This window comes from Pantherophis guttatus, chromosome 2, assembly GCF_059756535.1.
Source record: "Pantherophis guttatus breed Tessera chromosome 2, ASM5975653v1, whole genome shotgun sequence".
In the NCBI taxonomy this organism is placed as follows: Eukaryota; Metazoa; Chordata; class Lepidosauria; order Squamata; family Colubridae; genus Pantherophis; species Pantherophis guttatus.
This window is the reverse complement of record NC_142064.1, coordinates 68978087-69004880: the sequence shown is the minus strand read 5'-3', so window position 1 is coordinate 69004880 and position 26794 is coordinate 68978087. Positions and strand designations below refer to the sequence as shown.

The 26794-nt window shown below is 38.5% G+C and overlaps 1 protein-coding gene across 2 annotated transcripts in view; it reads right to left on the bottom strand.

Moving 5' to 3' along the window:
* CEMIP2 (cell migration inducing hyaluronidase 2) overlaps window positions 1-26303 on the bottom strand; it is a 62578-nt gene extending 36275 nt beyond the window's left edge. The window contains exons 1-5 of one of the 2 annotated variants that reach the window (XM_034410249.3): window positions 26170-26303; window positions 17152-17491; window positions 14298-14438; window positions 7294-7855; window positions 50-219 (exon numbers count right to left, since the gene is read on the bottom strand). In XM_034410249.3, coding sequence (XP_034266140.2) covers window positions 50-219; window positions 7294-7855; window positions 14298-14438; window positions 17152-17479 — 1201 coding nt within the window. In that variant the 5' untranslated portion in view covers window positions 17480-17491; window positions 26170-26303. Of the gene's footprint in view, window positions 1-49; window positions 220-7293; window positions 7856-14297; window positions 14439-17151; window positions 17492-22183; window positions 22730-26169 lie in introns of those variants that run through there. The other variant, XM_034410248.2, reaches the window with a different exon arrangement.
* Window positions 26304-26794: the final 491 nt, after the last annotated feature.

Genomic DNA, 26794 nt, shown 5'->3' with positions numbered 1-26794 from the left:
AAACTAAAATTTGTTTTCTAAAAGAAAATTAAAAATAGCATATTCCTACCAGCAATCCATTCACTGAAAGCCCTCACAATAAATTTCTGTCCATCCACTGTGAAAAATTCTTTTTCTGCAAGAGCTTTTCCTCCTGTACTGTGATTTTCATAGTCTCTCACAGATTCATTACAAGACGAATTTCCGTCACCAATTACACTCACTAAAGCCCAGGCTTGCCTGTAAAGAAGAGAGCACAACTTTAAATACTTACCCTAAATAAGGTTTCTTTTAAAAAACAATAATAATACATGGAAAATTATCAATTAAAAAAATCCAAATAAAATATTCTTTACTGCGATGCATTAAGGAATATTTCCCAGTTGTTCAGTTTCATTTTTCAGAAAAGTAGCATCAGTTGTTATTGTTGTCATATGAATACCAACCCGTCACAGGCATACTGCCTGGGACTAATGGGGATTATAATAGTCTCATTATGACAAGTATCCGGTTGTCACGTGGCTGGAGAAGCTTGTTTTGATGTATTCAAGAATTAATTCCCAAGAAAGGACTGCAGAAGTCTCTTGAACTTAATTCTTTACACTCCTAAACTCATATGCAAACCAAAAGAGATAAAAGCTTAAATTAAAGAAAGAACTACTTACAGAGAAATATTCGATTTCAAATGATTTCACAATTTGGAAATTAGCACTTTCCAAACTCTAACCTAAAGCCCATTACTGTATATGTGAATCTTCTATGATAATAAAACAAAATTAGTAAAAGTATACAGGACACAATTTTTCTTTAAAAAGCACCAGTGGTTTTACAGATTTATATGGGAGACAGTATGTGCCAAGGATTTTTTTTTAGCATAGGGAGATAAGCATTGTGCACGCTTGTTTACCCAAAAGGAAGACAACTTTGAACTGAAGACACTTCCTCAAAAAGGGAGATTATATAAGGAAAAAATTATAAATACTCACAAAAATCATATTTGTTTGCTGGGCTGGGGGGTGGGTGGGGAGGGGGAGGAAAGGTTGACTTAGCCTTCCATCTTTCCGAGGTGGGTAAAATGAGGACCCAGATTGTTCGGCGAAATATACTGATTCTGTAAACTGCTTAGAGAGGGCTGTAAAAAGCACTGTAAAGTGGTATATAAGTCTAAGTGCTATTGCTAAATGAATCAGTGTGTCTCAGCATTGCAGTTGAACATCTTAGTCCATTGGCGTGAAGGCCTCACTGTAGATACCCTATAAATTACTTGTTCGCTAGAAAGTAAGCCAAGATCAGCTTCTCTACTCCTCCCTATCTCCTGAAAATCTATATATTCTTGACAGAAAGTTTCTGCCTTTACAGTGGCTCCTGGTTTCTACACTGGGTCTACACTAAGACACCTTTGATTTCATAAGACCAGAACCAAGAGATTCCCATTTTCTCTCCACCTTTCCCCCCACCCCCTTCATTGCGTGCTAACAGGTATTAACATTTCTAGCAATGATTTCACTTACAACATCTAGAACTGTTGGGGAAGGAACTGCTCACATTAAAAAAAAAAGTGTCTTTGAAATTGGTAAGCATGCTATCCAATTAACTTTTTTAAAAAACTCATTCATTCTTAGACCCATAAGAAAAAGAATCCTTCTACTTCAACTTTGGTTCTGGAAATACAAGAAATGTGCAGATTTGGGACAGAAACATTGAAATAATATTTCAGGGATTTAATTAAAAATAGGATGAATTATAAAATATTATTTTACAATACAATAAATTTAAGAAGAGAAAAGGCCAAGGTCTGAATATACAACTTTTTATTGTGATGTAAAAATTTCCCACACTTTTAAATTACTGCCTTTTTCTCTTAAACTTAAAAAAATTCTGCTAGCTTTGTACAGTAGCTTATCAATGTGTAGCTGTTACAGGCTTCTTTAAAGCAAGAATGAAACATCATTTTCCAAGACCCTCAATTCCAGGTCAAAGACAAGAGGATGACAGGTAGCAAATTGATGTAAAGAAGAACAATATGACTTAATCTGTTTTGACCACATGGAACTAAAAAAGTAAAGGATATTCAGTTGAGTCAAAGGATTAAAAAATATTCAGTTCAGTCAAAGAAAAAAAAATCCATCTATGGATGGAATTCAGTTCAATTTTAATAGACTCTAACACAATGACATTTCTTTCTGTCACGCCTCCAAATCTGCTTTGGAAATCTGAAATTTTCTGAATCTAATTTTGAGGACATGGCTAATTTTGAGAACAGAATAAACACATCTTTATAGTTTCAATTTCTAGAGGAGGATTAATGAAACTGCTCTCACTGTCAGAAATATGCCACTGGTACTCTAATAAATTTAATACATTGAACATGATGATTTTTATGATCAAATCCTAATTAGTTCAGGGAATTTTCATGAGTCATTTGCAAATTGAGCAGCCTATAAGCCAAATAAAATAAAGTATGTTAAAACACACTGCCCAGATTGTTTCTCTTTGTTTTGGGGCTATCTGTAAATCAAGTATTTCAAAGCATTAGTAAAGCACAGAAATTGGTTAAGTAGCAAGGTGCAGAATAGTTCTTTCCATGTTACCAAAATAACAGACTTGTCAATTTGTACAACCATGTTTTGGGGACCCAATTTGTGATTTATTTCTTCTAAACTTTGTTGCTTGCCTGCTTCAGCTATGACCTGATATAGATTCTTAAGGTGATACTAATCTCCTGAAAACACTTTTGAATTTGCAGTTTTCTTTCTCCTTCTCTATCTTTTCTCTGCTTTCTTCTCTCTCTCCCCCCCCCCCACTTGTATTGGCAGTCCACGTACTTGATTAATTAAAATACAAAGGGCTCATGATCAACTCACAACTATTTTTAACAATGGAATGTAAGCATTTTTCTGTATATAGCACAAAACTGTAACATGCTTCTTTACAAAGTTAGGCATTATTATTAATTTATGTTTAAACAGTTAGTAGGAAAGGCTGCTTAAGTAATCACTAAACTCATTCTACTTAACAGATGCCTCATCTCTACAGCTCAGCAAATCCCACAGCAGTCAAGACTAATAATGTTGCTATGAAGTAATTCCTCCAGTGAGGAATGTAGCAAATATAATAATCCCCCTCAAATCAATCAGAAATAATAACTGCTTGAATGTTACTCAGTCACTTGTATAATCATTATAATTACAATTCTATCATTTCTACTGAAAGATTGCTTCTTGTATTAACATCACATTTTAACTCAGCTTTCCCCAGTGTTGGAGCCCTCTAGAAATTTACATTTCAATTTTCAGAATCCTCTAATTAGTATAATCATTGTTGAGAAATTTTGGAGTTATACTCAATATATCTGATTTGGGAAAGATTATTTTAACCGCCATTATGTTTTACTGAAAACAATAGTTTATTAAAGGTAGTCCTGGATTTACAACAGTTCATTTAGTGACTGTTCAAAATTGCAATGGCACTCAAATAAAGTGACTTATGACCATTTTTCATATTTATGACTATTGCAGCATCCCCAAGATCATGTGATCAAAATTCAGACACTTGGCAATTGATTTATATTTATGACGGTTCCAAGGTCCCGGGGTCATGTGATCACCTGAGTCACTTTTGTGACTTTCTGACAAGCAAAGTCAATAGAAAAGCCAGATTCACTTAACAACTATGTTACCAACTTAACAGCTGCAGTGATTCACTTAACTGTGGCAAGAAAGGTTGTAAAATAGGGCAAAATTCACAGAACTGTCTTGGTTAGCAATAGAAATTTTGGGCTCAACTGTGATCATAAGACAAGGACTACCTGTACAGCACACTGAAATTTTTGAAGAAATCCATTATAAGACAATATTAGGACCAAACAAGTTGTGAAAAGAAATGTGTGTGCTTTGCAACCATCACAATACTTGATCAAAGCAAAATTTTACATAATTTGCAAAGGAGAAGAGAAAAGAAAAGAGAGAGGACTTAAAATTTAAAGAATCAGCATTTGCTCAGTTTATTCCAATGCTTAAGCTTTTTGGACTAATAAGCAACTTTACTCTCAATTTGAAGGAAAAAAAACAGTTAATATCTGTTTATAGTCTTATGCAAAAGATACAGGTCCTTAGTTAGGCAGATAAATGGCAGCCTTGAAAATTTAGGCATGCAATTCAAACTGATGTAATTGGACATCAAGCTTTTACACAGCTCTATATCTAACTACATCCTTACCTCCCTACATGCTAAAACTCTTAACTTTTCCTTTGCAAGGATCAAACAGCTTACAAGAAACGCATCCAAAGATGGAGCCGTACTAAAATAAAGCAGCAATATCTATTCCTGAAATACCAGGTTTCCTAGATACTAAGAAAATTTACCCAAGAGTTTATTAAAGAACACCACAGCTTTTGAAAGAAAGTTTATGGTTTTAGGCATTTTGCCAAAGGCTGGCTGGCTCCCCCCTTTTTATACAAACGAATAGTTTAAAGCTGCTCTCTTTTCCTGTGCAGTCATTTTAGTGGGGTGTATATGGATTGTTGTCTGTAAATACTGATGCATTAATGAATATTAAGGAGCAGAGTTTATTATAATAATATGTACAAAATATTCAAGTTGGACATTCTTCCATATAGCTCAATGCTGAATGCTTAACTACAGCATGTTATGTTCCATTAACCTTCCAGAACAAAATTGGCACTATGATAACTCACCATGGTCTACTCGCCACGGCCAACTCACTGCCGCCAACTTGCCCTGGCCTACTCACTAGAGGACAACTCACCACGGCCATCTCGCTAAGGGACAACTCACTACACAACAGAGTTACACTAATATCAAACAAATGATGGAATAGACTCATTAAAGAAAGGATGCAAAAGGAGCGGCAGAATGAAATGTGAATGGCAAAAATGTAAATAATTTTTATTTATTGTAAATAATTAAATAGAATGGTTAAATTGTCTTGCAATGGGTTGTCTTGTAGTGAGTTGGCCATGGTGAGTTGGCCACAGCAAGTTGTCCCATTCCCTCATGGGGATGTGGGGAGGGAGGAAATTCCTTCTGTGTAGTCTCCCTATTGCGGACAGACAGAAGCAGTACCTATGACCCATGACACTCAAACCAAGCTTTTCTGATGATTTTTAATTTGTTTTAAGGACTATAGAAGATAAATATAGTCATGACATAACATGTGATTTCACCATGACGCTTGGTTCCCAATCTTTTATCTTCTCATAATCCCTTCCTTTACCCTCTTTTAGAACAGGTATTTCCAACCCCTGCTCTATGGACAGGCACTGGTCAGCGGAATGCCAGAAACTGGGCCACGGCAAACAAACAAAGCCCCATCCACAGAATGCAGACAGCACATAAAACCATGCGCCCTCCGGTCCATGGAAAAACCTCTCTCCACGGAATTGGTCCCTGGTGCCCAAAATGTTGGGGGGGCACTGTTTCAGAATATTAAGGAAGTTAGTATAAGAGGTACTCTTATTCTACATTTCATTAAAAGAATACTTTCAAAATCAGGCCGATATCTTTACATGATTTGTCAGAATACATATACTTGAGTAGGCAATAAATACATACTTAAGATTGTATAAATATGTAAAATGCCACTCTTAACAAATCCTTGCATGCCTACTGTCAGGTTCCAAGTAATGCACTCATTACAAATCGAACTCCAAGGCATTTCGTTTCCTCAAAGAACAAATTTATTTAGATACATCACCTTGGCACAACTGATGGAAAGCCAGTACTGAAAGTTCCCACGCTTTCCACCCCAATATAAGTAATAATTTCTCAATTTTCCAAAACAATCTGTCACATTGTCCAACCAAGATGAGAGCTGGTTGCTTGGCGACTTCTCTCCTACTACTGTGGCTGGCCAGCCGTTGGAATGTACTTGAATCATCGGCTATCTATGTTGTTTTGGCTGAAGACTATCCTCTCGGCTCTTCCCCCTTCAGCTCCAAACTGTGTCAAACTGAATTCATGTCAGAGTACCCAAGGATATAAACAATCCCACACCCCAATTAAATTCAGGCTTGACACCTACTAAAGCCAAGAAATCTGGTTGCCTTGTGTATTATGAAGAGAAGAACTGACTTTCACACTGTATTAAAATGTATAATCAAATCACAGAGATTATAGAACAGTTTGCTATAAATAAAAATAGAAGGGCAAGGGTTTGTTTTCTTTGTCTGCTGCCAGAGGTGGTTAGTAGCCTATTACACGTAACTGAAATATTATGGATTAAATCTAGGCATTAACCTATAAGAGCAGAGGAACTGAAATTTTCTTGTCCCATCCTTCTATTGCCTGCCTTTTTGAGTAAAGCTGAAACAGCTTTCTTGAATTTTATAGACAATGTTGAGCAATCTAGTAAAACTGCAAGTACCAAATAGGACGGGAAATATTGAATAAAATTGTGCAAAGGAATGTTTTGCTCTACATACAGAGGATCCCTTGCCCACTATTCTGCAGTCTCTTTCCTCTTTGGGTTCCATCTCTTCAATCATTTCTACCCAGTAAGGCCTCACATCTTTCAAAGAACATTTCTACTGCCTATGAGGCAGAAGTCCTGGATAGTTCAATATTTCCTTGAAATCTATTTTTATACCAAATGATCAATACTGCATAATAATGGGCATGCATTCAATTTTTCAAAAGAAACCAACATGGAGGTATTTCTGCTTAACCATTTCTCAACGATCAGCTTGATATGAAAAGCAGTAACATTAAATGGGAGGGGGGACAGTGATGTGAAATTGAAGAAAAAATAAACAGCATTTGTCTAAATATATACTGTGAAACTGGATTTGGAACATGGAATTGCTTTACTTATTTTTAACGCCATAATCAAGTGTCCTAGGGTCGGGGTAGGAAATATATGATTTTTTCCTAGACACTAAGGAGGAAAGTAAGTTGGCCGAATCTGTTTTTAAAGGGTATAAATTTCAATATATGACATGACGAATTTTGATTTTTGTTGATTTTGCTCGCTTCAACTAGATATTAGTTGCCCAGAATTGAATGGCAAGTAGATAGCCATATACATCAAAAAATAAATTTATCACTTAGGTTGGAGTTAGGGGTAGTTTAATGTCTTTTGCAAGGATTATCAGAATTGTGAAGCATTGATGATTGTTATGGAACTTCCTGATGCGGCTCTGCAAATCATACTCAAAAGGAAATGTGTTTAGCCTTTATATTTATGCATTAAAATAAGCTGAGGTCAGATCCCAAATAATAATATAAGGACCACCTTTTTAAAATATTTTTTTAACCAAGAGCACGGAGGCTTTTTGCAAAAACATTTTTTTTTACCTATAACTCAATCCTTTGACGAGCTTACTTCCCAGAAGATCCTGAATGGTTCTTTTTGTTTCTTCTAGTAGGTTTTTAGCAGCTGAGTCTGCTACAGCAATAGCAACAATGCGACCAAAAGGCTGAGCCTTTAGAAAATCCTGAAGTTTTTTGCTGTCATTGTGAGATTCGTGAGTATCAAACTTCCCCTTTTCCAAAACCTTTGCGGTGTCTTGGTCAATCACTCTCACGTTCAGAGCTCGGAAAAATTCCTTTTCATGTGTGTAGGATCCAGAGGCCAGTCCTGAAGAATACAGAGTCTTTGACAGGGACGTCCATGATAATTTCTGAGAGCCATGCAATTCCAGTGTTCCACCGGGGCCCACGCCCACAAATTTTTCACCAAATGTTGGCACATAATCACCTTCGTTTAATTTGCCATATAAGATTATAGTTGCTTTGGACTTATAGCGACATTTTTCTGCTCCAATATGAAGCATTCCACCATCCTTTATTAGGATAAAACGTGTTTTCAGGGTAATATTTTTAGATCCACTTTCATCATCCCCAAAGACAAGTAATCCTGTAGGAAATAATATTGTTAGGTAAGCAATTCTTAAATATGTAGTAGCAAATATATATATATATGTTGAAGGCTCCTGGATTGGAGCTGAAAGGCGAAAGGGATGCAGTACGCTCCCTCCCACATGCTGGGGTACAACTGCCTAACACGCAGGCAGCCCAAATTCGAATCCAAGTAAGGGTATGGCTAGCTGATGAGAGCTTGAAATAGCTCTATACTAGTCTCCCTTTATTTCTTTATCAGCTAAATATAATACTTAGCCTCTATGGGGAGGGAACATATGGTAAAGGTGTGGCTAACTGATGAGAACCAATGAGTCAGACATAGATCTATATTAGTCTCCCAATAGGCAGCAAAATGCATGCTTGCTGTCTGAAGAAGCCTAGGATAGTGGATGTGATTTCACTGAGCTATGGCTGCAATTTGAGAAACTTGCAGTTTCTCAAATTGCGTTTGAGAAGTTTACGTAGGAAAATACCCGGTTGAATAAAAATATTTTATATGTATGTATGTATGTATGTATGTATGTATGTATGTATGTATGTTTTGTTTTGTTTTGTTTTCATAGGCCTTTATGTGTATTTCTCTTTAGCCAGGTTCTTCCTACGTAAAGCAAGATTTTTATGTAGCCCTAGTTCAGTGAAATCACAATCCACTAGTTTCTAGGCTTTTTTCAGGCAGCCAGCAAGCACCCTGATGCCCATTGGGAGACTAAGTCTCCCAATGGATTCTCCCAATGGGCAGCAGGGTGCTTGCTGGCTGCCTGAAAAAAGCCTAGAAACTAGTGGATTGTGATTTCACTGAACTAGGGCTGCATAAAAATCTTGGTTTACGTAGGAAGAACCTGGCTAAAGAGAAATGCACACACACACACACACACACACACACAGCTTTAAATGAAGACTGCAAATCAATGGGTATACTCCAATTAACACCATACACATAACCTTTAGATTAGAGATCCCAGTTTGCATAAAATACCATGTGTATATTTGGGGTTATACTGGGGCTTTTGACATGTTTGCAGCATATTTGCCAAAACACCCCAAAACAAATGGTTACTTTTCCTTACTCTTAGTCATAAATGCAAATGAGGTATTGATATGGTAAAGCTGAAAAACCTAAGACTACTCTTCATAAAATCATTATTAAACAAAAGATGGGTGATAAAGTCCTTCTTCATGGTGGTTCTTCAGGAATCTTCTGTTGACAGTCAATGTATGGCAGACTATGACTTGAAAAGCATGAAGAATATATAGTAAAAATAATGAATGAATGGAAAAATAAACATGTTCCAGATGCTGAAGGTAATAGAAATGGAAAGGATAGAATCTAATTGAAGAAAGATGATCTGATCTTGCTGAGCAGGGTTGATTAATACATGTAGAGAAGCAAAGGTTAAAACGTATGCTAAAAAATATATTATCTAGTTTGTTGTGGATCCATACAAAAATAGGAGTTCAAAGATAGATGAGCACTGTTTATTAAATTCCAGTAAGTAATAGTAATGGGGAAAAACAAGTTTTGGGGGAAATTATGTAACATTCTGAATAAATGTGAAAGGGGAAAAGATTATTCCATTAGGTGACGTGAATGGATATCAGGAAGTAAAAAATATAGGGAAAAAAATGATCTGGATATTTGGAGACCCAAGAATGAATGAGACTGGTGGTAGCAAGTATCTGCTTAGAAATATATGTGATTTAAATATTAATTGCTTCATGCATATACATGGAAAATGAATGAATAATAAAAGCATGTCTGATTTGGTTGCTTATGATGAGTTATGATGAGTTAAAAGAATTATGAAGGACATTGAAAGCAATGTGAGGTTTTGACATAGCAGCGTTTAATGGTGTCAAGACTGGACCCTAGGGAAAAGATAGAATGGAAGAAGTACAACATGTGAAAAGGGAATTAATACAGAGACAAAGTGTATGTTCTGTATGAAAATGCATTAGAATATACACTACGGCCGTGATGGCGAACCTGTGACACGTGCCAGACGTGACACATGTGCCATATGTGCCACGCAGCACCCTCTGTGGGCATGTGAGCTGTTGCCCCAGTTCAGCTCTGCTGTGCATGCACGCGCACCTCTCACCAGCTGGTCTTTGGGTATCTGATGCACATGCACAGGGCACATGTGGGTGTGTGTGCGGGGGGCACGGGGCCGTACGCAAATGTGTGGTGTGTGGCGGCACGTGGGGGTGCGCATGTGCGGGGTGCATGGGGGGTGCAGGCTCATGTGCGGGGCACGTGCAGTGGTTGCACACACAGGGTGCACATGCGGGGCTGTGCACGCATTGCATTTTGGAGGTTTGGGCGCACACACTTTGGGCACTCGGTCTGGAAAAGGTTAGTGGTCACTGCACTATGGAATAGATCGGAAATGGATATTAAAAAAAGGATGCGGAAACTACTTTGAACAGTGGTCCCCAACCTTTCCCCAAACCTTTCAAGCTTTATGGACCGGTGAGGGAGAGAGGGAATGTTTCTAAACGGGCAGTGGGTGAGCATGTTTATTCCATTTGTGCAAGTGGCATTTGCGCACATGTGCCCGCCGCTGACATAAATGGAGCTACGCATGCCCCAGGGTGGATTTCAACAGCAACTGTCATCTATGTCCTGCAGCGGCTCCTCCTCTGACCCACTGTTGACTTACCAATAGACCCGTGCGCTCCCACAGAGAGGGCCTCCTCAGGGTGCCATCAGCCAAACAATGTAGGCTGGTGACTCCCAGGGGGAGAGCCTTCTCTGTGGGGGCACCTACCCTCTGGAATCAGCTGCCCCCAGAGATAAGGAGAATCCAAGACCTCAGTGCCTTCCGCCGTGCCCTTAAAACACACTTTTTCCAGCAAGCCGGGCTGGCTTAGGAAGAAATTTTTTTTAAATTTTTAAATGTTTAATTGGTTTGTGGTTTTTTAAATTTTGGGCCAAATTTATATAGATTTTAATTGTTTTTAATATTTGTATTTCATGTTTTTAATTCTGGCTGTGCACCGCCCTGAGTCCTCAGGGAGAAGGGCGGTATATAAATTGAAAAATAAAATAAATAAAAATAAATAATGAGATAGCTGGTGATTCAGCAGTGACACAACAAAAGGTGAGGGACGTGGCAGGCAGCAGGTGAATGGATGCCTGCTAACAGGCGCTGCCGTGATGGATCTGAAATAACAGGTGCTCTTTAAATGTAAGGACTCATTCTTTTGCTGGTAGTTAGAATCTTTAATATTATTATTTGCAAACAAAAAAATGAAGGTTTCCTATTTAACTTGCAGAGCTTGGATTCATTGAATGAGTTTACCAAAAATTTAAATATTGCAGAATATACAGCCTCTTGCTACATAACTAAGTTCCATTTTATGGTGAATAAACTAAATCATTACTGTATCTTAAATTGAAAACTATATTTAGATAGATTTTTACTCCAAAAGCATTTTATTAAAATAATTTTGATAAAAATAAAAAAAAATCCGATTTAAATAAAAAATCTGATTTAAATTTTTAAAAAAACATTTTTTAATTTTTTTTAAAAAAAAACCATCAACTTTTATCCACTCTGGCATGTGCGCATGCTTGCCTGCTGCTCGTGCAAGTGGCACAGCGTACATATGCGCTCCCCTGCCACTTCTGTGGCCCGGTTCCAAATGGGCTGCTTTTTGGGGCCTGGAAACCCCCGTCTTAAAATGAAATGAAAATAATATGTTATAGAATAGCACACAACCATGATGGCGAACGTGTCACGTGTGCCAGAGGTGGCACTCAGCGCTTTCTCTGTGGGCACGCAAGCCGTCACCCCAGTTCAGCTCTGCCGCACATGTGCACGTCCCTCCCAGCTGGTCTTTGGGTCTCTGCCACGCATGTGCGGGGGGCTGCACATGCATGCGGAGAGTGGGGTCTGTGCGGGGGGCTGCACACGTATGCGGAGTGTGTGCGGGGGGCCAAGCATGTTCATGCGCGGGGGCTGCAGATACATTGCATTTTGGGGTATGGGCGCATGTGTGTGCAGTGCGGCACACTTTCAATACTCGGTCCGGAAAAGGTTAGCCATCACTGGCATAGAAGAATACTGAGTTCACCAATGGGAAGTATGAAAATGTTTGTTAGAATGATGAATTCAAAGTTCTAGCTAAAATCTAGAATAAGGATACAAATTTTTATGTCTTTGTAAAAATTCCACTTAAAGATGGGGAAATGGATAGAGAAATATTAAGGTCTGCAAATGATGACTGAAATGAAGATTCAGAAGTATTGTGTTGTGTTTGAACGTTTGCAAAGATATGAGAATGTATAAGAGAAAGAAAAAATTTATGCCACCTTGTTCTCCTGAAGTGAGAACTAAATATATCAGGGTAAGTAAGTTTAAAGCAATGAGAAATGTGGGTGTTAGAACAAGAATCAATAGGCTATAATAAACAGGCAATGAATGAATGTGGACTGAATCCACAGTATGAAAGAAGTACATTCTTGGGGTTTGGTCATACAAAGGATGGACAAGGACTAAACAGCATTGAAAAATGCATTAAAATTTAAATATACGTTGTACCCTGTCTTGCTAAATCTCTTGTACAATTTCTTGTATAGTTATCAGTCAAACTTATTGTGTAAGGCTCCTAAAACACTGATGGCTAAGCAGGATTTAATTTGCTCGGTATATCTGGCCGAGCAGCAAGAAATACAGTAAAAGATTCCATGTGCTAATAAAAATTGAAAATGGCCACAACAGCAGAAAACAGCAAGGCGAAAGAATTATATATAGACCAAGACGGTTTGAAATAAAAAGGGATTGGGTACACAATTTTAATAGCTACTTAATTATGTCCTATTTACTATAGTTATAGTGAGAGTGAGAAAGAGAAAACTTTTTAAAATAGTGCAGTACTGTTTTAACTTACTTGCTAAGAAGTTATGACAGAAACAAAACAAGCTACAAAATGGGTGCCTAGTAATTTTTATATGTATAAAAAAGAAAAAAAATGTGTTCTCAGGCAAACAATTTGTCATTGTTTTCTACATTATTCTTTACAGAGTTTACTCATGTAATTTAGTATGCATTTTCTCCCTTTGCTTCTTCCCAGAAATATTCTTGAGCAACCTTTCTAAATTGTTTCTACTGGCTTGGAACATGGGACATTCTTGCCTCAAACTATCTAGGAGACAGCTTGGTGAACCACCATTATATATTATCACACTAGCTGTGTGTTCTTCTCCAAAGGACAGGAAATGAACTGGGAGGAAACTTCCTTCCGATAAAATGATTTGAAATATCTGTTCTAAACTTGGGTGGCTATTCAACTGTTTTTTCTTCTTGGGATATCACTTGCAGTAAATATGGATAACTGCCAAGATGCACAGCAATCCTGACACATGTGGATTTTTGTAATTGGCAGCATGACAGCTGTAATTTCTTGGAACTCTATTAATAACCTGAACGATACAATTTTTCAAAAGATGTCAAATGAAATAACACTGAACATGGTAATTGCTATAACTACCCAAAGCAGAGAAAAACATCTCAGCAATGAGCCAATTCATACTACTTTCATTCAATGAACATTCCCCCTGTCTCTTTAATCATATCAGATTTTAAAGTACAACATGATGGCTAAGTCTGTCATAAGACTATCAGTTTCTCTGGCCAGATAAGTTTCTTTGTGGATAACAATGAGAAAAATGGAACCTTTTTTTTTAAAATTGATATTATTATCAATCAATAAAAAAAAATGGAACCTTTGTGCCAGTGAATGTTATTTATTGTAATAAAACTGTGGCAGAAAATTATTTATTCATTTTTCTTGCTGCTCCCTAGTCATATCCTTTCAGTTAATAGCAGTACTGCTGCACACACCTATTAGCATCAAATAAAGGCAATGTCAAGGATCAAAGTCTAACAATGGAGACAGATACATTAACTATATAAATGATTGCCCAATTCAGACATAAAACTAGGGTAAAGAGGATATATTTTTGGTAAAAGAAATTAAGAGCATGGCTTTAGCCATCTTATCACAAAAGGCCAGTTTTCTTGAAAAAAATGAATGAAGCTGGGGAAAATTGTATTTAAAGTGATTGTATAGAGCAGAGGTCCCCAGGCTCTATGGACCAGTACCTGGCATGCTAGAACCTGGGCATGCAAACAAGTGAAGCCCCATCCATGGGATGCTGGCAGCATGCAAAACCATGTCCCCTCCGATCCACAGAAAAATCTGTCTCCACGGAACCTGCTCCTGGTGCCTAAAAGGTTGGGGGCCACTGACATAGAGTAAAGAAAGATGGGTGGGAACTATGCTTCTGTCACCTGAGTAACTTTTAATGCACAATGCAGTTTTTTTTTCAGATGCCTAGTCTGTTCAGCAAGTAACTACAGCTAATGCATGAATAAATAAAAAAAACTTGCCCTCATCCCATTCAGTTTAGCATTATGAACTACTTTGCCTACCTCCATCCTGTATAACTATGGAATACACCATGGCATCCATATTCAGACGGAAGAGATCTCCTTTTTGGATTACAATTCTCTTTTCTCTATCATGTCCTGGATTCCAGTTTTTAAGGCGGGGATTTTGATCTGGACAGTTCTCTGTAACACAATGGGATAATAATTACAATTAAAGTACTACAGTATTCAGGAAATTAATACAGCAATGATAATATACCACTCACTCCGCTAATGTTTAAATCGAAATAAAATGCCCACAATTGAAAACAAATTCATATTGATCTAATGGATATTTTAATGTTATCATCCATTAATTTTTAAATATTCCATAAAACCTTATTTTAAGGTGCCCTTTGTCACAAGTTATGTACTGAAATCAAACTATATATTATAGATCAGTCTTCTCCAGACATGTTGGACTAAATTCTCAATCATCAACAGTTGCCATAGCCACTGATAGATGTGACCACTGTCATTAAAAGTAGCTGAAGGCCTGACTGGGGATGACAAGGATCATAGTCAACAAGTAGGGAAAGTGCTGACTGGAGAAAGTCTTACTGAAGTAGATATGTACCCAAAGCTTTCTTTCCAGAACAAATTCTAGTAAGTTAGGACCCCTCTAATTTAGGGAGGAAAATATTAAAAGGTCCTTTCTTACTTTTTCACCAGCAAATAGAATAACTCATTTGCTTTTAAAAATAATTTCATTTTTTGACAACTTTAGCAGTTAGGAAATGTTTCTAGACAAACAAATTTAACCACTACTAAAGTCACTTAAAGATTGGTTGCTCTCATTGTCAGAAAATATTCCCTAGGTTGTATCTCTCTTTGACAAACTTCCACCCATTACTTCTTGTCCTGCTTGCTGGTGCCCTAAGTAATAAGTCACTTCCACTTCTTTGTGACAGCACCTCAAGTACTGAAAGACAGCTATCATGTCCTGTCCCCCCCCCACACAAAAATAATTCTCATTGATAGGCTAGTCATAAATAGATTCCTCAAGCATTGTAATTTTTGCCTGGCAAAATGGAACATTATAGAAAGAATTGTTAGCTGTTGTGCTGCTATGGCCAGGAAAGAATCTCCACCTGGAAAACACAAAAAAATCCTTTCCTGGTAGACTGCCTGTGTTTGCATTGCTTAGTAGCAGGCAAAACAAAGGAATCTCTCCTAATCATGGGTACATCCTTACTCAGCAATGTACTGTAACTCCTTCCTTTGCAGCTAAAATGTGAAAGGGATAGAAAAACTTCAAATGAATCTTTGCAGCAAACTAACAAGGATTGCATCCACTATGGACAAGTGCATAATATAGATATCATCACACCCTTTAAGTTTACAAATCAAAATAGGGTTTTGTTTTTTCACTTTTAAGTGCACTCCAAAGTTTCTTTAAAAAAAAAGAGGGCTGAAGAGCCATCATATAAATTCTAAACATTTATCAAACTAGCCAGTTATTCCTTTTACTTTTTCAAATACACTCAAAAAAACCAAAAAAAACCCCCAACAACAACCCAGAATGGGTTTTTCAAGCAGCCAACCAAACCAAGGCAACCCATAAGCACAGAAAATTTTGTTAAAAGGTATGTCGATATGGCTTGCTACGTTTTGGGGTAGGTTGCAAGGTATTGATATGCTTTAGTCATGCTGATCAGAATACATTTGAGCTTTCAGAGTGCATTTGAAAATGCAGAGGCATTTCATTTGTACAGGCATGTTGAATCTCAGCATCAACATTTTAAAATCATGTTTTTTAAAAACAAAGTTGACTGAGTAAGGCCACAGTGGCTTGGTTCCTATGTAATACTAAGCTATTAAGATGCAAATCACCTGGCATGTTAGGTGACCAATCTTCAAACAACTAAGTAAATACAGAGTTTACAGATTAAGCTAACCCTCAAACCAAACACTGTGGTTTACCCAGAAAGTGGAGGCCTCCCTATAGCAGCCATGCAATCCTGCAAAGAGATATGGCTGCTTTAATGAATCATAGACAGATGTATGTTGCACTCCCACACTTCCAAAGAGCTCCTACACTGCCTGATAGATAAGGTTAGTTTGAAATTAACAGCCTTTACTTTTCAAATGTATGTATGGATATATCTGTAAGCATATTTATATACCTATGTGTGTAGATATGTGTGTGTATTAACATTTAAAAAAAACCCCAAGTATCAGAGTCACTTCCTACACTGGAGATATCCAATGACATTTGGCCTATATGAAAAAAGTCAGGTACAAAACACGTCAAGTCCAGGTTACAGAAGCATGGAAATTAAATTTAACTTACATTATAATCTAATTAACATTAATTGTTTTAAATATAAATTATCTTCCCAATTATTTAATGACATAATTCGGCCGCCACTTTCGGTGGCACTTCCGAGGCTGTCTTGAGTTCCAGACTCTTTAATTAAGCAGCTTTGGAAAAAAAGGTGAAGCTTGTATTTCTTGTGCTTTTGTGGAAAATGTGATGTACTGTACAGTATAAAATGCAGTTTTGTACTTTGGAGAGAGACTTTAGGTGTTGATGAGAGTGCATCAAATATATTTTCAGGAAAAAGACCAAAACCAACTTCAGAACTATATGCACACTAACCAACTCCTATGCCAACTACAATATCTTCTGTGATTTTTCATATATCAGAGAAATGAGATCTATTAAAAGTACTGTCACCATTAAAAATGGCTATTTTTCCAAATTAAAGATAATTATTTGTGCTTTAATTATCATAGATAAAATCACTGCACTTAAAATCTGAATAGTTTTCTTACGTAACAGCAGCATGGGGAGGGGGGTTTTCCCCCAATCGGTAGCAATATTCAATAAAGAGTGCAACTTACTGAAACTTACCATCAGGAGCATACTTTGATGCTATGCCCAATATAATTCCAAGTGCAATAAAAAATGAAAAGCTGGATATGGCAAAGCAAATAAATGTATTTTTGTGCTTATTTTTTCTGCTTGCTTCTGCTTGACAGCGTTGTGGATCATCTGAAGAGGCTACTGTGGCACGAGCTTCCTGTCTTGCACAGGAAAATTTGGCTGAAGCTTGATTATTTGGAGGTGGTGGAGGACGAAGTGGGACAACTCTTCCTGGGACGTAACCAGACTTATAGCTGCTTCCATTCTGTGCCTGAAGGAAGGAAGGAGAACTTCCCCTGGGACCAACGGTGTGCATGTTATACAATCACTAGAACAAGAATAAAAAAGATTATTCCAGCAGCCCCAAACTTAATACAAAGACGAAAGAATGGATAAATGAATGATTTTTTAAAGAAAAATTTAAAATTTCTTAGAATGAAAGGAGGCCCATCTTTTGCATAATATACCAAAAAAACATGAAACCGATTTTCCAATTTAAGTCGAGCTTGACTACAATTTATTTTTATACAGGGATTTGTCAAACAAATAAACACATACGTTTGAGGAAACACGCTTGGAAATTTCACCAACATTTAACGGACTTCAATCACTGTATTCAGTAATACAATAAGACAAACTATTGGGATATGCTTCTAGGTCATTGTAGTGTTTTTAAATCTAGGCATACAAAAACAATTCAACAAATTTTCAATTATGCTCAAAATTGGAATAATTAAACATGCTTATAAAAATTGGGTTTGGGATATGAGAAAAGATCATAAATATGGATTATGATTGTGTATATACAGTAAGTATGGCAGTCATTTTAGTCAGTGAAGGTCAGAACAGAAGATTAGTAAATGAAATCACAATTTTTATATGTAAATTTTCTTTCACTTGCACTGCTAATCTAAGAAGGTATCTTGGCCCACCTCATGAATAAATATCAGAATATGTAAATGATTTGCCTATATCAACCAGTTTACTGAATATTTTTCTTGAAGGCAAAAAAAATATTCCCCACGTCTGTGAAATAGTGATGAATAGCCTGAGAATGGAACAAATACCATATTCTAATCTATTGTCTGGCTCACTGCCAAGCCATAAAAAAATAAGATTCTAATTATCTTATTGGTATCAACAGTGTACATTTTTCTTGAGATATGCTAATCATATATGACAACGTAACTTAAAATATTACTATTCTTTCACTCTTGATATCATCAGCCTTAATGATAGTTTTAAAAGTAAAGCAGATACACTTGAATGTGTAAAATAATTCTTTTATACTGGCACACAATGAAAGAAGTAAATAGCTCCCTTGATTTTATCTGATCTTAAATTTTCAGGTTCATCTGCAAATCTACTAGATCAACCTTGCCCAAGCTTGTGCTTTCTAGATGTGTTGGCCTTTCCATTTTACTAATTTGCATCAGCATATGGTAGGCAACAGGAAGGGAAAGCCAGATTCACTTAATGACATGATTAATTTAAGAACTGTAGTGATTCACTTAACAACCCCGGCAAAAAGGTTATAAATTGAGTGTGACTCACTTAACAACTGCCTTGCTTAGCAACAGAAATTCTGGCTCAAATTGTGCTCATAAATTGAGGATTACCCATAATCAAATTTCTTTCTTTCCAATGAGAATCCTTGTTCAGACATCAGCTGGCTGTAAATGTTTAAAGCACTTGTATTAAAAATGCATTGTTTCAAGAATTAAGGAGCCCTATTAAGTTTTAATTAATCAATTAAACTTTGTAACCTATTTAGATAATTAAATTCTATGTTGACTATGCCATATGCCGAGTGCAAATAAAGATACTTTTTAAACTAGCCTTTGGCTATGGTCTTAATTATGCCTTCACCCACAGCATTTGTACAAATTAGCTTTATATTGTCATAGTTAATGCCAGCAGAGTACACGATCACTGTAAAACTCATTTCTACATCGTTACTGCCTGTATTATCTTTTATAATTGACTGAGCATGCTAACTATTAAAACTAGATAGGAGCTAATATCTAATGCTTGAACTCCCACATGAGGCGAACACCTCCAAGGCTGTAAGAATAAGTTTTCCTTTTGCCTAATTTCATTACAAGTAAGAGTATTCTTACTTGGTTTTGGCTAGGAACTCACTAAACGAAGATTTTCCATTGTGTTTCAGCAAGAATGGACATGCCAGAAATACCCACACACCATCTTGGCACAGGTAAGGAATGTAGTACTTTCCATTAAAGAATTCAAGATGTATTAACAGGCTTTTAAAAGACATAGCTTTTTGACTCATTAGAACTATCACATGAAATTATTAATATGCAACTTTCACTGTCTGTTGGATACAATTCTGTATTTCATACAGTTCAGTTCTGTGCATATATACCTACATACAGTTTAATAGAATTTTGAACAGATCTGTCCTTGGCCATCTCTTGCTTTTCCCAAAAGGATGCTAGAAAATGCATTTGTTTTGGCTATCTTCCACTTTTCCTAAAACCAAGAGTGTAGGGGAGCTAACATCAAACAAGAGCTTGTTTCGAGGCACTCTATTTGGGGATCTTCTAAATGCTGCCAGGTCAGTGATTTCCAAGTGCTCCCATTGCTCCATAGCAATTCTTTCCTAGAAAGTAGGTAGCAGAGCTGAGGGAATGCTAGCAGTTTTGGCCCTGTGACAATACGTCATTGAGGGGACCAATCTGTGGACCACATCCCATTTGTCAGTTTGAACAGGATATCATCTTCAATAGATGGACTGAATACAACACAGAGAACATATATATGTGTGTTTGTGTATGTATATTGTGCCAATTAGCATTTTTTCTCCTCTGTAGCTTTTCACTGAAATGCCTCCTTTCTGACAGAAACAACAAAATACGTTGTGTTTGTGTGTTTTAATATTGAGTTCCTTTCCTAGAGATCCTTGAGAAATTACTGAGTCCAATCCAGGATCAACCTGGAATTCTTCTGATGTTGGATTACAAGTTCCATCAACCCCATTGTGTACAGTCAATAATCAATGGCGAGTGGAATTACCATTGGCAATAGTCTATACCAGGTGTTCCCAATCAGCATACCTGGCTGGAGAATTCTGGGAGTTGAACTCCTCATGTCTTAAAGTTGCCAAGATTGGGAAGCCCTGGTCTATACAATCTTATAGAGTATAGAGAAGATTGAGTTACAAGTTACAATCATCAAGGCCAGAAGTTAATCCTCCATGAACTTGGGTAGACCCCTTTTAAAACCACCTAAGCTGGTGAAATTAATTGTGACAGATTTAAAAGAAGGACTTTCTATGATTTATCTTGAATCTCATAGTAGATGACACCAAGATTTAACATTAAGAGAAGACAAAGAATTCTTTCCACACTTTCCATACCGTATGTTTTCTCTCTCAAGTAAAAGCTGCCAATTCTAGTCTATGTATTTTAATTTTCTAATAATTTTGCTTGCCAATTTCAGCACTCTTCTCATATTTGCAATATCCTTGAGTTCAGTGACAAGTATATACACAGAATTTCAAGGTGTTATAAACCGGCATTGTTCAATTAGCTCAATTAGGTGGGAGGACTTAACTGACCTTCTAGGAGTACAAAATCCTGATATCTTTGGATGAAAAACCAAAAAGAGTTTAAGTTTCAGCTCAATTTTTAAACTTTAAGTTTAAAAGGCATTTCTACCCAATACTGGGAAAGGAAGAAGGGGGGAAAGGGATCAGTTTCAGTGATGATAACTGCACCATTGGAAGATCTGAAAGGTCAGGTTAGAGACACACATCATGGAGAAAATCTAAATGCTGCCAAGAGCTGATACAGGCTTGATGGCACATAATCAATCAACCAGTGGCCACAGCTGCCTGAGGTAAGCCACCGGTAAGGAATGTGGAAGCTGTAGACCACAAAAAGCTCCTAACTGAGGTGGAGAATTTCTAAACAAAAGAAAAGGGGGTGAAGAAATGGGTTCACGTTTCTATTCCACTTTCTTAAAAAAAAAGTGAATTCTGAAATATTTTCCCCTCAGCTAAACAGTAGGAGCAGCTGTTTTTAAGAAGCCAGTCACCAACCACCAACTAGAAAATGGGGTGAAAAAGCTGCACTCGAAGAGAGTTGGGTGGACTGTTGCGGAATTAGCTTAACAAAACAGTCCTGGGAGAGAAGTACATGTAGTCCTCGACTTACGACAATTGAGCCCAACATTTTGGTTAAGCGAGACATTTTAAAGTGAATTTTGCCTCATTTTATGACTTTTTTGTGCCTCAGTTGTTAACTGAATCACTGCAGTTGATAAGTCAGATAACCCGGTTGTTAAGTGAACCTGGCTTCCCCATTGACTTTGCTTGTCAGTTGGTTGCAAAAGGGGATCACATGATCTTGAGACACTGCACTGCTCATAAATAGGAACCAGTTGTCAAGCATCTGAATTTTGATCACAGCATCATGATGATGCCGGGAAAGGTCGTAACTGTGAAAAACGGTCATAAATCACTTCCCCCCCACTCCCCCCCCCCGTGATTTAATGACCGTGAACTGTCATTAAATGAACTGTTTTAAGTCGAGGACTACCTGTACAGTTCAGGGCTATCGCTTGCTACAACAGGCATATTTTGGTCTTCAGCGAAAAGGGAGAGAAGGTGGCCCCATTCTTTGGGGCTGGAGCAACTTTTTTTTATTTGCTTCCTTCGGAGTTTGCAAGGAGGCAGGGGCAGCTGCTCTGCATTTGAAAGAAAGCTCGCGGGATACCAAGCAGGCGCCTCTGCAGCCGAGAAGGGAGAAGGGCCAGAGGCAGGCAGCGAGCGAAGAACAAAAAGGCATCAGCGAAAAGATCCCGGGGAAGACAGAAAGAGCCGGAGGGGGAAGGAGGCAGAGCGGGAAGTCCAGTTGTTGTTGTTGGGGTGGGGGGGAACGGAGACCTGAAGCGCTCGCCAGGAATGCGGGGCGCGGGGCTCCTTTCCAAAAGATCCCGGAGGGAAAGCGCCTGCCTGCTGCGCCCCGCAGGCGGGAAGGAGGAAAGCGGCACTTACCGGGGCCTCGAGGACGGCGGGAGGAAGAGGAGGAGGAGGAGGAGACGGTGGGAAGAAGCTCAGGGTGGAGGTGGCTGAGGCATGGTGTCCTCTCTCGCTCTTTCTGTCGTACACCGCAGCCGCTTCTTCTCCCAATGGCACCGAACCCCCTTCGCGCCCCGCTGGCGGGGAAACAGCCCTGCCCGACGCAGCGCCGCTCCGCCCAGTCGGCTGCAAGCGCCTCCTTCGCCCTCTCCCCTCCCCCCCACCGCCCCCAACAGCATTTGCCCGCGTCTCCCCGGCGGGACTCTACCAGCCTTCCTTTCTTCCCCTCAGCTTGGCGGGGTGGAGCCTTCCGCGAAGTCCCACCCCGGCTGTTGTGGGGCGTGGGGAAGGAACAGAGGAAAGCGGCGCCCGGGGAGGCTTCGCGCCCCCTTCTCCGGCAAGGGCCCTGGAAAGGAGCCGCCGCGGGCAGCGCGCGCGGAGGTTATTTGCGCGAGGGGGAATCGCGGTGGGCTTCGGGAAGGACTTTAACACAACCACCCACCCACCCCACTCCGACCGCTCGACTTTCCAACTCGGAAGCGCTCGGCGTATTTCGGTAGCATTGCAACGAGCGCGAAGGATGCACGGCCGATTCGGAAATCCTTAACCAAAGCAAAAGGCTCGTCCGGCTTTTGCCCCGCCGCCCACGCGCATTGTTGTTTTTGTTGCTGCTGCTTCAACTAGATTTGCCGGGCTTTTGAACAAGGCAGAGTCTTTTGCAGCGGCTTACTGCTGAGGCGATGGTGTGATTAAAAATCGGAAGACAACCTCGCTTCTAACCAAACAACACCTGACGCCTTTCTGGGCAACGGCCAGGCACAATGGACTCATTTAAGTCCGCTTACAAATACCGCCGTCGGTTTTCTCGTCAACGCCTGAGTTGCCGGGCTCCTTAGACTGGAAGCGGCCGGGCGGGAATGCAGCAGCTGAGAATAAATTGAAATTAAAGTGACCCCTTTGCCCGATTTAATCAGAAGCCAACACTTACATTGAATTTAATACTTGGCTTACTTGCAAGCCAACGCGCTCACGATTGTGGCTGTTGCCTTCCAGAGCTCTCGAGTGTGTGCAAAAGACCTGGCTAATCTTGAATCTACTCCACAGTTAACAAAACACCTACCGGTCTTCCACTAATTACTTTTGTTTCTCCCCTCTCCTCACCCTGTCGCGATGAAGAAAGCGAGCCCGTTTTGCAAAGTATTTCCTCACTTCCCGACCGAAGGGTTTATTCCTCGAACGCCACCCGCTCCTTTGATTTATACATGAAGCAATTGGAGGTTGCGCCAGGAGCCAGTTAGCAGGACTGCTATTGTCCCTTCATTCTGACAGATGGAGGCGACTGCTAGTTGTGATGAAATTTTCGGTTAGTGCAAGGGTTCAGTAGGTCACAGACGCGGGCCTTTCCTCCCACAACTGGGCTCGGGAAAACGGGAAGATAACCTTGTCAGGCGCTACCGGTTGTTTTTCCTGCCCTTTTTGCGGTTACCCCTGGAAGCCCGTGGCCCCCTCAATCACCTCCAGCTGTCAAACGGAGGAACTGCCACCAAACCGAGGCGGTTTTCCTGAGTTTCTACAGAGAAACTGTAACAAAGAACAAGTTCTGTTAGGATATTCAGATCTTGGCAGCTTTACAGCCACTACAGAATCCAGGACTTCTCTGTGTTTAGGGATACTCATGGAATCACTTTATCTCCTAACTATCCCAACCCTGCAATAGTGAATGGCTCCACAGGAATTAATGCAAATTGTTAACAAGCTCATAATCAGGTTTTTAAACTAGCTAGACCCCTCCAATCCTGCTTCAACTCCTACCCTCAAAGCGACGCTATAGCGCACTGCACACCAGAACTAGACAAGAACAGTTTTTCCCAAACGCCATCACTCTGCTAAACAAATAATTCCCTCAACACTGTCAAACTATTTACTAAGTCTGCAATACTATTAATCTTCTCACCGTTCCTATCACCCATCTCCTCCCACTTATGACTGTATGACTGTAACCTTGTTGCTGGTATCCTTAAGATTTATATTGACTGTTTCCCTATGACTATCATTAAGTGTTGTACTTTATGATTCTTGACGAATGTATCCTTTTATGTACACCGAGAGCGTATGCACCAAGACAAATTCCTTGTGTCCAATCACACTTGGCCAATAAAGAATTCTATTCTATTCTGTTCTGTTCTGTTCTGTTCTGTTCTGTTCTGTTCTGTTCTGTTCTGTTCTATTCTATTCTATTCTATTCTTTTAAATCAAGTACTTCAATTGTAAAAGTTAAAAAAAAAAATTACAACTGAATAGACCTGCATTAGACTAATGTTCTGTTCCTTCTGTTCTATTGCTAATATTTTTAGGAGTGGCAATCATCCTATAAAATATATTTTTTCATTTATTTTCTGAGTTATTCCTTTATGAATTATTTAGTTTAATAAAGATCAACTGCACATATTGCATACTTATTGTGTAACAGCTCCATACACTTCGCCAGTATTACATACTTCAGTCTCTTGAGGACTGCTCATAGAATAGCCTCATGTGAATGGAAGGCCCCATGTTAGCTCAATTCATGAGCCCCAAGACACCCTTTGGTCTCCTGCTGCCTCAGATCATTGTTTGCCAGTGGTAGGGATAAAATTGGCTTTTCCTTTTCTAGTTTACAGTGTAGGATGTAAACAGCATCAGTTGCTGTCCTAGGACTCCTTGATAAGCATTCTAAGGTAAAATCCCCATGCAGTCTCTGAAAAATGTAAAACACAGCCTTTAGTGTAGCAAAGCACTACTAGTGCATGCCTACTTTCTGGAGGACAGAAATCAAATGACTTCTTGGAAACATGAAGTTGTATTCTTGACTTGATCACAGTTGTTTTTACAGAAAACCGCCATAAGTCAATTTACCTGAACTAACAATGTATTTATTATACCTAAAGACCATGAGTGGGTGAAGTTGGTGGATACCTCTGCAGTACAATAACTGAAGTGAAGAAATAATATGGGTTTTCTTGTTCATTAAAGAGAATGTTAGCATATATGATCGAGGATGATTAAAAAATCCATTTATCCTTTGCCATTTGCTCACCATTTTCTTGTTTGCTCTTGATGATATTCCACAATGACGCTGAGCAGAAAAATTTATATATTTTCCAAGAATCTATTTTCCTTTGAAATGATATTCATAATTCTAAATAATGTGAATTATTTAGCCTAATTATGTTAAATTTAGAGAAATAGATGTATTGTTCTCCTTTAAATAAACAACAGTACAAGAGGCATTTTTCCTTAACAGCATATAAAAAATGTCAGTTTCAGTTTGAATTGAGGTCATAATAAATGTTATAATAATAGACTTATAGATACAACAATACAAAGAGTTGCTCTTTAACAGTGAAATAGAAGATGCATTAACCTATTATATAGTGGACAGGAATCCTGCATTTCAGACAGTTGTGAGTTTTTAAAACATATTTTAATATATTTCCACATTCAACGTATCATATAATATGTACCCTTAAATGATATATGATTTGTTTGTTAAATTAGAGCTATCAAAAGTTAGAGGGAGGCTGTAGAGATTCTCAGTCATCTGGGTCATGATTGTCCCAAATGTGCTTTTTCAGGAGGCAACAGAGAAGTTGGATGAGAAGCACCTTTGGTATAAGTTAGAGGGAAATCTAGGCTCAGCAGGTAGTTAAATACAGTTCTGTTCTATGAGCAGTATTGTTCCTCTGAAAATATTTTTAAAGGCAAATAAGGTTACGTACATGAAGAAAAAAGAATACCCAGGGAAAGTCACAAGAATACAAACTGCTGTGAATGTTAGAAGCAGCCTCTGAGACAAAATGACTTTATTAAAAAAGCTGTTACCAGAATCATATATATTCTGGTCATTGTGAAAATCAAGACTGCATGATTTAAATAGACTTAAATTTAAAGTACATTGTAGTACAAAGTATTTTAATGCTTACCTCTTTGATGACAGCATGTATATATGAAATAAGGAGAATGCAGGGAGCTGAGGCAGCCTTTTAGTTGTTTGTCTCTATATGGGTAGTCAACAATGGAGCAAATGATCCTCCTTGCTTTCAGAGAATAAATATCCAGGCTTGACACTGGTACAGGAAGAGCATTATCTCTCTGATTCTGTGTTCAGGATGTCATGCCAAGCTCTTTTTTCTGACTTAGAAAAACAGGAATTGTCTCATGTGACACCCTGTTGTGAGCCAAAAATTGTGATTTTTCAACCATTAGAGTCACGAGCATTTCTACCTTTGCTAATTTTACTTTTCAAGGTTAAGTGACTTAACAGCATAATTTAATGCACTTCTATTCAGAGTCCCACAGAGTTACATAGAGCTTATTCACATTCAGCACTGGTGATGTTAACCTAGTTTGGATAATTAAATGTCTGCAAGAAAACCAAGCTCAGAGAGCATCAAGGCCCCCCTCACTCATGGGTAGACCCATATGCAAAATCTAGTTTTCTGTATAAATAAGTAGTCACCCCACAGGGGTGGGTGGGTGGGGAAGAGATAATGGAATTTCTCTTCTGATATAAAGCGGGTGTTAAACTGGCGGCCCGTGGCCTGAATG